Source organism: Drosophila arizonae, chromosome 3 (genome assembly GCF_054131065.1).
Source record: "Drosophila arizonae isolate 15081-1271.41 chromosome 3, UAZ_ARI_1.0, whole genome shotgun sequence".
In the NCBI taxonomy this organism is placed as follows: domain Eukaryota; kingdom Metazoa; phylum Arthropoda; class Insecta; order Diptera; family Drosophilidae; genus Drosophila; species Drosophila arizonae.
The window spans coordinates 2,537,876-2,551,603 of record NC_142923.1 but is presented as its reverse complement, the minus strand read 5'-3'; the positions used below and the strand labels follow the sequence as shown (position 1 = coordinate 2,551,603).

At 36.8% G+C, this 13,728-nt stretch overlaps 4 protein-coding genes across 4 annotated transcripts; 1 reads left to right on the top strand and 3 right to left on the bottom strand.

The window, feature by feature from the left end:
- Positions 1-88: 88 nt before the first annotated feature.
- Positions 89-8,452, bottom strand: Pi3K21B (phosphatidylinositol 3-kinase regulatory subunit alpha). Its single transcript, XM_089463933.1, has 4 exons — positions 7,977-8,452; positions 7,521-7,708; positions 6,756-7,444; positions 89-1,809 (listed from the first exon to the last, which is right to left on the bottom strand). Coding segments are annotated over exons 1-4 (1,545 nt in total). The 5' UTR covers positions 7,978-8,452; the 3' UTR covers positions 89-1,142.
- A 414-nt stretch (positions 8,453-8,866) lies between these two features.
- On the bottom strand, positions 8,867-11,193 carry Stip1 (Stress-induced phosphoprotein 1). Its single transcript, XM_018001494.2, has 5 exons — positions 11,027-11,193; positions 10,670-10,952; positions 9,713-10,587; positions 9,411-9,643; positions 8,867-9,351 (listed from the first exon to the last, which is right to left on the bottom strand). The coding sequence occupies exons 1-5, from the start codon at positions 11,033-11,035 to the stop codon at positions 9,279-9,281; spliced, it is 1,473 nt and encodes a 490-aa protein (XP_017856983.1). The 5' UTR covers positions 11,036-11,193; the 3' UTR covers positions 8,867-9,278.
- Positions 11,194-11,558: 365 nt separating this feature from the next.
- On the bottom strand, positions 11,559-13,633 carry LOC108609771 (protein PET117 homolog, mitochondrial). Its single transcript, XM_018001517.2, has 2 exons — positions 13,244-13,633; positions 11,559-13,188 (listed from the first exon to the last, which is right to left on the bottom strand). Exons 1-2 carry the CDS (start codon positions 13,333-13,335, stop codon positions 13,029-13,031), a joined length of 252 nt encoding a protein of 83 aa, XP_017857006.1. The 5' UTR covers positions 13,336-13,633; the 3' UTR covers positions 11,559-13,028.
- On the top strand, positions 11,585-12,914 carry U2af38 (U2 small nuclear riboprotein auxiliary factor 38). The gene is made up of 2 exons (XM_018001499.2): positions 11,585-11,726; positions 11,837-12,914. Exons 1-2 carry the CDS (start codon positions 11,683-11,685, stop codon positions 12,618-12,620), a joined length of 828 nt encoding a protein of 275 aa, XP_017856988.1. The 5' UTR covers positions 11,585-11,682; the 3' UTR covers positions 12,621-12,914.
- Positions 13,634-13,728: the final 95 nt, after the last annotated feature.

Here is a 13,728-nt window from a genome sequence, read left to right as displayed (position 1 = left end):
CAGCAGATTCCATATGTATATATATATATATATAAGTATGTATATATATAATTTTTTTTGCTTTTTTTTTGTCTTTTTTTATAGAGCATAAATTTTTAACAAATGTAAAAGATTTCATTTTTGCTTTTTCTTTTTTTTTTTTTCTTTCTTGTTTTGTTTCGTTTTGCCAATTGCACTTTTGTTGCTGTTGCTGTGTGTGTATGTGTGTGTGTAATTGCTGTTGCTTTTAAGGTATTTAGAAACACTAAACTTAATATTGTAAAAAAAATAGAAACAAACAAAAATTGTTATAGAACTACAGCTTGACCGCTGATCACTGATCGCGCATAAACGTACGTACTTCGTAAATTGTACTTAAAAACTAACTCAAAATCATTTAAGACTCTTTTTAACAACAAATAATTTGGTGGTCGAATTGTTTTCGTTTTGCCAGCTGTATTATCAAAATGCAGCTCAAAACAATTCAAATAATTTTCAAAGTGAAGCTATATATATACATACATATCGTATATATGTGTTTTTATTTACAAAGAACTTGTATTTTAAGATGATTTTTTAACTGTTCAAATTGGCATTTATGACTCGATAACGCGCAGCGTGCGAGCTAAAAACCAATATATATATATATATATTGATAAATATGCATATGTATATAATTATAGCTTCTTAATTTAAGTTTCATATATATGTATATAGATTGTGGCTTACGTACCAACAAAACTCACATAGCAATTGGCTTGACCATTTTAACTTCTTTTTCTTTTATCACTTGTAATCAAGCAAAATGCAAAAACATTGACAGAAATACGTACATAGTTACATATACATACGTATATATAGCATATAGCATATATGTATATATATATATATACAGAGATATTTGAACATCAACATGAATCACCAAATTACTTGTTTTTCGCTTTACAGTGTGAACGACACTTTTTCTTTAAATATTATAATAGTTAAGAGAGATATACATATTTGGGGGGAAGGGGCGTTGCTGCAGGTCTGGATATCTATGAGAGTTACCTAGCCATTGGCCTGGACAGTGTGGGTGTGTATGTCTGTGAGGAGGAGATTGATCGTATGTGTGGGCATGTATGTGGGAGTGTGTGTGTGAGAGAGATTGTGTGCGTGTTTGCCTATTGCGATGTACTAAAATTTGATGGCGATATGGAAGCTGGCGGTGTTTCCGTCTCAATACTAAATGCTGCATCAATTGAATCATGGCCACGATGTTCCCTGGATCTGGTTGTGGGTATTGGTGCGCTGCTTGCCGTCGCTTGTGGTGGCAGCGGTGGTGGCATCAGAGCCGCCTCTTGGGCCAAGCGCTCCTGCTCCTGTTCCAGCTCCAGCTCCTCCTGCAGCTGCTCCATTAGCTGCTGCTTGTTCTGCAACCAATATCGCACGGGTATGCGCAACACAGTGGTCAGCTTGTCATTGTGCTCCTCCAGCGAGTTGGTGGCATAGTGCTCGACCAGCTTCTTTAGCGTGGGATAGATGTTGTAGGGCGCCGCAAAGCCCAGCCCGCTCTCCGTCTCATAGATAATACAGTGATGTATAACCGATTTGCAGACTATGGATAGCGCATAGTGGCCCGCGTCTCGGGCTCGTATCAGGAATGTGCCCGTGGGCGCTCCACTGAGCATCTCCTCGGCATCCTGTCGCTTGGCTTCCTTGATCAGCCACAGTGCCTCGTTGCGATGCGGCTGATTCGAGGCCTTCTCATAGTTCTGCTGCAGCTCGTCGAAGCCCTTCTCCAATATAACATTCAAATCGTCGTCGGTTAGACCAAAACCTTTCAGGCGCCTGTAATATTGAAACAACGACATCATCTTTAGCAACGAATTAACCAACGAGACCAACAGTCTACTTCGATATAAATCAATTTGCCAGAAGAAAGAATATTATATTTGAGTTTTGTGCATACAAATATAATAAATATTTATATTGATTCTTATCAGAAACTGTTCGTATGATGTCATCGGTCTCTACCCATAATACATACAATTAAATTGTATTAAACATAAGACAAAGCCAGCTCTTATTGCCTAATGGACATTGGTCTTATCGTGTACATATTCATATACATGATATATATATATACCTATAACTGGCGAAAGTTGTGCGCGATTGACTTAATGATTAGTAATACAAATTGAGTGCGTCGTTTAGATTTAGTCTTATTATGAAATACCTTGTGCATATGCAGACCATATACAATCAATATAAATAGGTAATGGGTATTACCTCTAAGCTAGTTACAAATATTTTAATTAAGCATACGGAATGGTACAGTGTATATCCCATTTCTTCTAATTTCATGTAAATATCCTAAAATTTCCGAGATTCTTAATATATATAATATAATATAATGTAAATCTTATATCACGCAAAGGACTTCTAATGGAATTCCAAAAAAAAGACAAGTTCAAATTAAAATTTTCACATACTCAACTTTCTTACTGTGGAAAGTAAATCACCTGATCAATCAGCTAATCGATTGTGAAACCGTCACCATTGCAATGTTATGCAACAATACTCCTTATAAAATAGCTCATTCACACAATTCAATTAAATAAGCAGCTTTCCTTAATTAATGATAGTGTATACAGGGAGATTTAAGTACTGCGAAGGACTGTTAGTCTAAATATCCACTTAGCTAATTGATAGCTAATAGATTTTTATTTATAATTTCTTTTTTCAATATTAATGTGAAAATTCAATTTTAGCATACTATATACTACATACAGATAGTATAAGCATATGATAAAATTATTTATATACATATATATCTATTCCTATTTTAGCTGTTATCTATAATTTCATATCCGGGTTTGCAATAATTTTTATACGATTTTTGATTATGAAACATTCGTACTCTCATCACATTTCCTACAAATACATATATATACATAGCATAGGTAAGATTATTCACTTTTCTAGCGGAAATATGGCTAATTTCTGATAATTCTTCTATAGCAACAGCCATTATGTCTTTGCCTGTGGTTTTCATATTTCGGTGCTAGTAAACTTGGCGAATAAAATTGTAGTGAATATAGTTCTCATATTTTGTTGCTTTATTGCTTAAAGAAAAAAAAACTAAAAATAAAAGTTTGTTCATAAATTTAGAATACTTTATAAATAAAATTTAAATGAATTTCTAAAAGTGAACAAACATGTCAGAACAATTTTATTTTAAAAGGATCACCCAAACTGTTCGACGACCTTCCCAAATGTCTCTTATCTGGTCTTAGTGCGTGATGTGATGATAGCGAATTGCTGTTTGTCATCTCAACGTATGACCTACGCCTCTATACAGGGAATTGTGACGCGAATGAAATGAAGAATTTCGAATTCCAGAGAGACAGAGACACAGAGAGACAGAAAAAGAAAGAGAGAGTGGGGCACATATGTACCCCTCGTAGAATAATACTTTCGGTATACCATAGTGTATAGAGAACAAGGCAAACTACATGCTTACTCGCATGTATGCCAGTTCAGAGATTTCGCTTCTTTCTAATCTAAACCAAAATAGAGATATCAAACAAAGTAAAGGTTTGCGAATATATATTTTATATGTACATACATATATATGTGTGTACATATATAAGCTAGGGGAAAAAGCGAAAAAGAACAACAACATTTTAAGTATTTGGCAAACAAAAAATGCTGGTCAGCCGAAGATAACGTTATAGTCTTATCTGCTACAATGCGCAACAAGCCAATAGAGACAGACAACTAGACGGACATATATATGTATTTAGAGTCGAATTATAGACGAACTATAGCCGCCTTTCCGCAACAATTAGCAATGACAAAAGCCTTCAGAGAAAGAGAGAGGGAGAGAGAGAGAGAGAGAGTGAGAAATCATATATTTAGTTGCTAACCGCTTTATTCCTTCAGATAAGTAGTGCGATATATGAACCCTAGTTACTAGACTACAAAAATACATTCAAGAAATGCTTGTAAGACTCGTCTATATAAGATAAGAGACAGATGTTTAGGTAGTACTGGAAATAATGTTCAGTTTCACACAGAACAGAGAAAAAAAGAAATCTATTATCTTTGGTAATAAGTAAAGTTTGTTTGAGGCTTTACGATAGACATCTACATATATATAAAGATAAATCTATATATAAGTATTTATGGGGAGACATTGCCTTAATAAAAGATTTACGGTCTTTTATAATGAGGCATAAAAGATATAATATATCTAACTTTTGTCGAAATTTTAACTTTTTTGTCTGATATGTGAGGAGATATTTCGTATTGCCAACCTCTAGAAGATTGTGTAAGCTATAAAGGTCAACTGACCATATTATTATTGATAGAACAATCCCATCTCATAGGGTCTATTCGATATGCATATATACACACATACATGGCGTTACTGTTGTGCAGTGTTTCAAAAGTTCTTGTAGAATATAATACGATTTAATGGATTTCATTTAAGGCATGAACGTAACTAATTCCTAATTTAATGTTTCTATAAGCTATACCTAGATGGAATTTGCCAATCGAATTGTCTGAATACTAGCTAACGTCGTTTCTCTTTTCTGATTGGGAATATGTACATAAATACGAGTTTAATATAAAAATATGGGAAATCTATTAATATCTAGGGATCAGTTGACTAAGCTGACTCTTCTGGTTGTATTTGTATATATGCTTGTATATATCTATAAACCCCCCGGCAAGATTTTCTTTTCATTTAGCAGTAAATATATAATTCCGAAGCAGATAAGGAACAGATGTGTCGTAAGACTGATAAAACGTAAGCTTAGTGGGTATTTTTGGTTCTACACAAAAGAAATAAAATAATAATAGAATAAAAAAAAAAAAAAAGACTTAATCTACGCGTTGATAAAAGCGTAGACAAACTGTTGCTAAAATATATATATATGTGGAGTTGAGTCAAAGTTCTAATATGGTTCAAGGTTTCACAAATTACCGTTATCATCATTATCATCAACGTCATAATAAGCATTATCATTACTGCCATCGATGACGAATCTAAACTTTGATTAGCACAACGAATGACATAAGTTTAAGGTAAAGCTTATGATTAAGCTAGAGCTGAGCTTTAAGCAGACATTCAAATGTAATTGATATACATAGATAGCCTCACTATAGATTACTGCTTTAGCGATATAAAATTGTTTTGTCTCTCATTAATTCACTTTACGTTTTTTCTTAGAAATTTTGTAATACTTTCAACGGAAAGCTTTGCAGAATTATTTGATATGAATTGAATATATATAGAAAACATATATATTTGTATATATGTTTTATTATATATATTTACATACATCCGTGGATAGAAATACGCTTAACTCCAGAAAGTCTGCCAAATACGAGCACTATATATACATTTATATAATTGTCCCAATATTTACCTGTTCATATAGATATACAAACTATGCGTTAAATGCTTAAATCTTGCTATCAAGAATGTTTACGATAAAAATAGAAAATGTTTTCTATTTTAATATTTGTTTCGGGATATTGAAGTACAGCAAACATATTCCAACACTATTTTCTATGATTCCATATAATAAATGTTCTGACCAAATGGTATAAAATATGTACAAAAATGGTAATATATGATAGTATATGTATATATAGAGATATATATATATATATAACTTAAGCAGCATTCCCAACACTATTTATGGATAGATATTCTATGGAATATTCAAGAATTGTTTCGAATCGTAATCCTCTCAAGATGAGTGCGTAGCTAAAGCAGAGAAGTCTGCCTTAAAGCTATTCAATAAGGATTTCACTTTCACATATTTATGTATCGAATTCGTCCATAGAATACAATTTGTCACATAACGAATTTAGAGAATGTTAGACATAAAAGAAGTCTTTGTTTCAAAAAGTAAATCCTGCCCTAGCTTAGGATAAACATAAATCAGAGTTCTACAGAGTACACTTCTATTTTGAATATTGATGTCTATCGTTTATCATATATATCGTATTTAGACAATGCATTCATTGTCTTGTTACCTGCCTCAATTGCTTGGGCAAGCAGCTTATCGAGCATTGTCATTCGCATTATGGACGAATATTTCTTGCGGTTGCCAGCCAAAGGGGGCAGGGCAACAGGACGGAGTGGTTGGGGGCGATAACAAATGCTCGATGTATACTATATAGCGTATTATATATTGCATACGGGTAGCACGTAGCCCAGTCAGCGTGGCGAATTTGCAAGCCGAAACCAGACGAGCGCCAAGTTAAATTTTCTATTATTATCGGTCAAAAACGGCAGGGCAAAGCGGGGCAGGGCATGGCAGGGCAAGGCAAGGCAAAGGCAAAGGAAACGGCAAAACTCAAAGTCAAATGCAGCTCCAAACAGCTGAAGAAGAAGGCAGTAAAATGGCCAACAAGCGAGCCGCGTGAAAAATGAGCCAGAACCCAGAGGCATTAAAATTCCTTGTCTGGCATAAAATGCATTGGACAAATATAATATGGAAATATATATATATATATATATATATATATATATATATATATATATATATATATATATATATATATATAACTGTTGAGCATGTAGTGAACGAGTGGTTGAGCGACTGACTAAACCGCTTGGCTCGTTCAGCTGCAGTTATTTCTTTTTATTTTGTCTATTTCGCTGACGCAGTAGTATGATATAGATATATGTATATGAATATTTGTCTGATGTTGGTATTATTATATTATATGTATATATCTGTACGTATATGACGTCAGCTATGTGCACTTACTCAATGTGTTTGTCCTTGCATAATTGCAATTCCTGTAGCTCCGGCTTGCTGGCATTTATTTGACGTTCGAGCAACTGTTCCTCCTCTTTGCGCATCTTAATTTCCTGATTGAGACGTTCCATTTTTGCATGCATCACCTTCAGGTGTGTGTTCATCCTTAGCAAATTTTCACGCATATGCTGTTCCACCTCTTGCCGCGAACATTGCGCGCCGCCTGCTCCACCGGCGCCTGTTCCAATGCCCGTTGCATTTACAGGTGGTTTATTCATAAACGATTCTATCGATGCGATTTGACTGCGAAACATATTTTCCGCATTGCCAAAAACGCTCTGATGCAACTTCTTCTCGGCTAACTCTTCGCGTATGGCATTAAATGATTTCTTCTTTTGATCGAGCGCCTGCTCCTGTTGCAGCAGCAATTGAGAGCAGCGTACAAATGCATCGCATAATAAGCGTAAATCGCCTTGAGGCTGTGAATCTTCGTAGAAGGGACAAACGATTGGATTACTGAGCGTTATATCCAACGTTTTGTTGTACATTTTCAGTGAATTGGTCATATAATGATTGATCATTTCAACTACAGAGCTGAATTGAAATTTCTCAACAAAACCATAATTGTCATTGATTTGGCAAATTTTAATAAGCTTTTCGTTGCCATCCTTCATCAAAGTTAGCGTATATTCGCCCTTCTGCAATATAATTAATTATATTTTATATTAATATTTTATTAATATAATAATATGTATATTTGTATTAATAAGCTACCTTTGCTTGCGCATCGCGCACTAGAAAACTTCCATCCGGTTGGCCAAACAATTTGTTTTTTGCCTGCTCGCGCGATATGCTGCCCCAATACCAGGGAGCCGAGCGCAGTTCATCCTTTTTTGAATCTCTTGCCATAGACGCCGGCGCCTGTGGCCTCATCGTTGAATAATGCAGCGGCGAGGGATGCACTAAAAAATAATAAAATATAAGTGAAAACACATTCAAAATTGGGGTAGGGCGAAATCATATTTTAGTTTGCTTAAAACCAACACACACGCACACATGCATATTTTTACACTTTTACACACACACGGACAAGTATTACATGCTTGCGTATGGATGTATGTGTGCGTGTAGCGGCTTTTGCTTGTTGCCAAGCGCCCCCGAAACGCATTTGAAAAGCGAATACGTTAGGCATCAGCCCTTTTTATGTTGTTGTTTTTCTTCTATACTCACTTTTGAATTTGCGTTGTTGCCCACAATTAATTGAAGATTTCTTGTTGCCCAAAAGAGTGTATTTTTTTTTGTTGGTATATTTATATATCACTTATTTCACGCTTACAATTTAGCGAGCACCATCTTTCTATTCTCAATTTCGCGAATCAACTGAGAAACTCGCAGGCAAACACACACTTCTACACACACACGCTCACAATCGAATTCACACATGCACACAATATATACATATAAACTATAGTTAAAACAATTAACAGCGTGTAGGAATCGGTAGTTAAAAAAGGCCTTCACTTTTCTTCTTATTCGTTGTAATCAAATCGTTTTAATTTGTATTGTTGTATTACTTGTATTTTCTTATTATTTATTATATTGAAATCACAATCAGCAAGCACACCATTTCTTTTTTTTTTGTGGAAGAAATCGTCCTCAACACTGCTTGGCACTGGCACTGAATAGCATGTTGCGGCCATTATACGCTTTTCAACACCTTTTTGTGAAACGCACTAAATAATACCGCGAGCTATGCGGATTGCTGACCGCATTTCCAATTTAGTATATTTTGTTGGTATATTTTGAGTTTGTAACGGTCATCGCTACTTGTACTTAAAATAAAAATATTTTTAGTCCGTTAAAAATTGTCGCATTTGGTTGCACGACTGCAACTTTATTTAGGTAATTTGTCTAATTATATGAAATTATATCCATATACAAATTTATACAAATGAAAAACGTAATTGTGTTCAGTTTGAAAAATTCTTATTTACTTTGGAACGTACCGTCTGTATTTCCCGACTATATGTATATAATCTTAAAGGAGGTGCTGCACGTGGAAATGCAGAAAAATTGCGAGTTAGGAAGCTTCTGAGCATGTGAGATATTCTAACATACAATTTCCATTCCTTGACTTGTATTTTATTTTACATTCAGAAACTTATTTATTTAGATGTCTAAGCTACAGCATTTTATGTAGTATGAAAAAAAGAACCAGAGCAGAACCTGCGTAAATCAACTAAACAGATGTACATACATATGTGTTAAATATATATATTCTAAAACAAAAGTTTTCTTTTGCATTTAAACTGTTTTTTGTTTGTTTTTTTTCTCTGCTTTAGTTTAGTTTATAGTCATGTCAGCGTTAGCGGTGATATTCAAGGTAATTTCTTACATTATATTTTAAGGTTCAACATGTTTAGATTTTTTTGTGGCAGGGCATTAGTTTTACTTCGTTATGCATATTGTTTAGTTTTATGTATATCCTGAACGCTTTTCTGTGTTACTTTCTTTTCTTCTCATTTCTGTAATCTAATGTATTTGTATAATGCCTGATTCCAGTAGCTTCATTATCTTGTCTGCAATAGCCGGATTTTGTAAATGTCTGCAAATGAAAGGAGAAATAGAGTTTCTTTCTTTCTTTTTTTTAAGTTGAAAACTTACTCCTTAACAGCATTTGGATCGTTCTGCATCTGTTCGAGTATCATGCGCATGGCCGGATCCTTGAGAATTTGTTGTATTTCCGGATCGGACATGGCATTCTTAAGCACCTCTTGTGGATTACGTTGGAAATTCATTGAGCATTGACGATAGCCATCGATTGCCTCAGCATTATTTGGATCCAATTCTAGGGCCTTTTGATACGCGGCTGAAGCCTTAGAGGTCTGTTGCATACCCTGTTACAACAAACATCGAGTAGTATAATCATAATTTGTACCTAAGCTATGTATTTGAGGTACACTTACTTGCAGAATCTTGCCCTTTCGGATATAACCCTTGATAAATTTCTCATCGAGCTTAATGCAAGTATCACAATCCTTCAAGCCTAAATCAAATGCAGCCAATTTTGTATAGCATGCTGCACGATTGCTATACAACTTGGGATCATCCGGATTACGTTTGATGGCTTCCGAATAATGCTTAACAGCAGTGCTGTAGTCACCCTTCTTGAAGTACTCGTTGCCTTTTTCCTTCTCTTCTTCGGCCTTAACTGGATCAATGTATGCACGTCGCTCTTCTTCCTTAATTTTGGCCTCAACTTCGCTGAGCGATGTCTTTATCTCCGGGGTACGATGCTCAGACATGGCCTTTTCATAATAGAATTTGGCTTGCTTATAGTTTTCCATTTTGCGATAGGTGTTGCCGATACGAGCCAAGGATTTTGCAATTAGCTTAAAGTCAGCACGATTTTCACGTCCCACCTCGATGCCCTTCTCGCACTGCTTGATGCACTCTTCATACTGCTTTCGTTCAAAGTAAACAGCCGCAATATTGTTATGGAACGTGATGTCAGTCGGGTCGTGCTCGATGGCTGCATGATAGTGTTTGAGGGCAGTTTCAAAATCTTTCTTCTTATAAGCAGCATTGCCTAGCTCCTTTTCCTTCTTGGCAAAGTACTTTTTACGCTCTTCCTCGGTCATGTCCTCCACACGCGGCTCAGCCGGCTTGGGGGGCTCTGCCGGCTTGGACGGTTGCGATTTCCTCTCAAAGGGCGAACTGCCCGATTGAGGATCAACGTCCATGGGAATATCACCGCGAGACTGCATCATATTCAGCACAGCTGCCGTGATCTCCTGGCAACCTTGCAAAAGAATAGCATTTTGCGGATCATACTTCAGACCTTGTTGAGGAACACACAAAAAAACAAGTGAGGTTATGTTGGGGAGAGGTCAAAGTAAATCAGCATATGTAACACAACTTACCCTCGTTGTAGGCTTCTAGAGCCTTCATATAGTCGCGGAGACCAGCGGCCGCAACACCCTTGCGTGAATAGCCCTTGGGCCAAGTGGGATTCAAAGAGATCGTCTTCTCAGCATCCTCGAGAGCTTCTTTAAATTTTCCGGCCTTGGCGAAGGCCGCAGAACGATTACTGTAGAGCACATGATTGTTGGCGTCCAGCGCGATGGCTTCTGTATAGGCAGCAATAGCCTCATCGAATTTCTCAGCATTTAGCGCTGTGTTGCCCTTTTCCTTAAGTTCGTTCACCTGTAGTTGACCGCAGAGGAAACGTTCATATATGAGAATCGTTTTGCTTGTTTGTTAACTATTCTAATACGCACCTTATCCATTTTTTCTTCAATTATCTTCTTTTTTTTTAATTAAGAGCTTTTTAACCGTTTAAAGTATTTAATGTTGCTAAAAACACGCCGTTTACCGCACAAAGTTGTGAGCTTATGAAAATGCAAAAATGCCGCTGTCGGACTTTTCTAGAAATGCATGAGTCGTGAATATTCGCTCAGTTCTCGTGCTCTCGCAATCTCACACTTGCTCTCTCACACACAAATGTCAGACGCGCAACGTTGCCAACACTCTCTGTAACAGGTCGCGCGCTGCCGGATATTATTTTGGTAAGAAAATACAATATATATTAATTAAGGAAATACAGTCAGAATTGTTCAATTCTTATAATTATTTAAGCAATCAAAACTAAATATATATGTGAATTATTTAAAACTGAATTTCCTGTCAATATTTGTTATTAAATTTCCCTTGAAAACTCAGTTGGCAGCGCCGAACGACTTGCTTGAATTAATTTTGAAGCTGGCAACGCTATAGCAGAATACGACAGACGCTGCTTTTTGCGTGCGCCTGGAAAAATTTATATTACAAATTTGTCAAAATATATACAAAATACGGCATTGAACAAATTTCGCTGCAAACGGCACGCAAGGAAGGCTAATCGTTTTAAACAGCAGCTCAATACCGTATCAACGTGATGGCCGAATATTTGGCATCTATTTTTGGCACAGAAAAGGACAAGTAAGTAATAAAAAAAAAAAGAAAAAATAAAGCAGGGGTCCGCATGTTTTGCAGTTGTACCTTCTGTACATTTTCCGGCACATTAATAACAAACGATTTACATATTGCAGAGTCAACTGCTCGTTTTACTTTAAAATCGGAGCGTGCCGGCATGGCGACCGCTGTTCACGCATACACAATAAGCCGACATTTTCGCAAACGGTGTTGCTGCAAAATCTCTACGTAAATCCTCAAAATTCAGCGAAATCGGCGGACGGTTCACATTTGGTAGCGAATGTGTCCGATGAGGAAATGCAGGAGCATTATGACAATTTCTTTGAGGATGTTTTCGTCGAGTGCGAGGACAAATATGGAGAAATTGAGGAGATGAACGTTTGCGATAATTTAGGTGACCATTTAGTTGGCAATGTGTACATCAAATTCCGCAATGAGGCCGACGCCGAAAAGGCGGCAAATGATTTGAACAATCGCTGGTTTGGCGGACGACCTGTTTATTCGGAATTGTCGCCGGTTACCGATTTCCGTGAGGCCTGCTGCAGACAATACGAAATGGGTGAATGCACACGTTCCGGCTTTTGCAATTTTATGCACCTGAAGCCCATATCTAGAGAGTTGCGGAGGTACCTTTATTCGCGCCGGCGACGTAATCGTTCGCGCTCTCGCTCCCGTTCCGGTGGACCGCGACGACGATCACGAAGCCGGTCGCCGCGCCGTCGACGCGAAGATCGTGGCATCGGCGGCGGCACTGATCGTGGCGGCGAGCGCGGCATTGTTGGTGGCACGGATCGTGGTGGCGAGCGTGGCATCGGAGGTGGAACGGATCGAGGCGATCGTAATAACGATCGTGATGGGAACGATCGCGATAGACGTAAAGGAGGAGGAGGTCGATATTAATGGTCCAAATTCTGTTTGGACTTCGGACGGTTCTATCAACTACATTATTGGTGGCATAGTGAGAGAGGACGGACAAAGAACGCCAACTAACGTGTATTTCAAAGCTCTGCAGTCTCCTTTTTTGTTTTTTTTTATGATTTAGTAAGGGGTGTCCACCACATATGTACAAACCAACCGTGACACAATGTGAATTATTTTATCGAGCGCCCATTAGAATTGTAATTACTTATACACACATTCGTAATAATAAAATTGAGTACTAATTATAAAGATTATATAGACAAAGAATAACAATTGTGAATTGTGTGTATAAAAATGCTGTATTTGGCGCGCTTCACATATTGATTGCTGTAACACAAGTGACGACAGCTTTGAGACTGGATCCGGTGCCCCCGGCATTTTCGTTGTTTATGTATCTAATACGTCCGGATTTTTCTTCGTCTCCGTTTCTCGCGCTGCTTTTAACTGTTTGGTCATGTCGATTTGTTGCTGCAGTGCATAACGGTTTTCGTGCTTGCGTCGTTGTTGCTGCTCTACGTCACGTAAAACACCCTCATGTAGTTTGTTACTGTAAACCAATTACTATTAATACTTAATTTCATTGAAGAATTCTTTATACTTGCCGGTCGTCCGATTGTTTATAGTGAACATAACCTATAATGGCGGTGGAAACGCAAACAGCTAAACCTAATGTCACTTTAGATGCTAACGACATTTTTGTTGATTGATTATCTAATTGTTGGCTATTTAATTTTGATACAAATTTTATTCAATATGTCTAAGTAGTTGTTACGACATGACTCTGATGTATTGTAACTTCTCGAGAAATAGAGAGAAATGAAGAAAACGCGACAGATTTATATATTGTGCGGTTCTTGAAACACTCTACTTATATGAGTATTTTGCGGCCTATTTATATAAATACTATGTTTTTGTTTCCATTAAGAAATATGAGTTAATTCATCAAATGATAAAATTGTGCTCAAAATTGTCGATAGACATAACAAACGACCAGGGCTGCAGCATAAAACAGCTGCTTTGATACAGCCTGCGATAACGATATTGCAAAGGGCGCGCATTTGCTTGTCGATTTAAATATGTCTGTTTG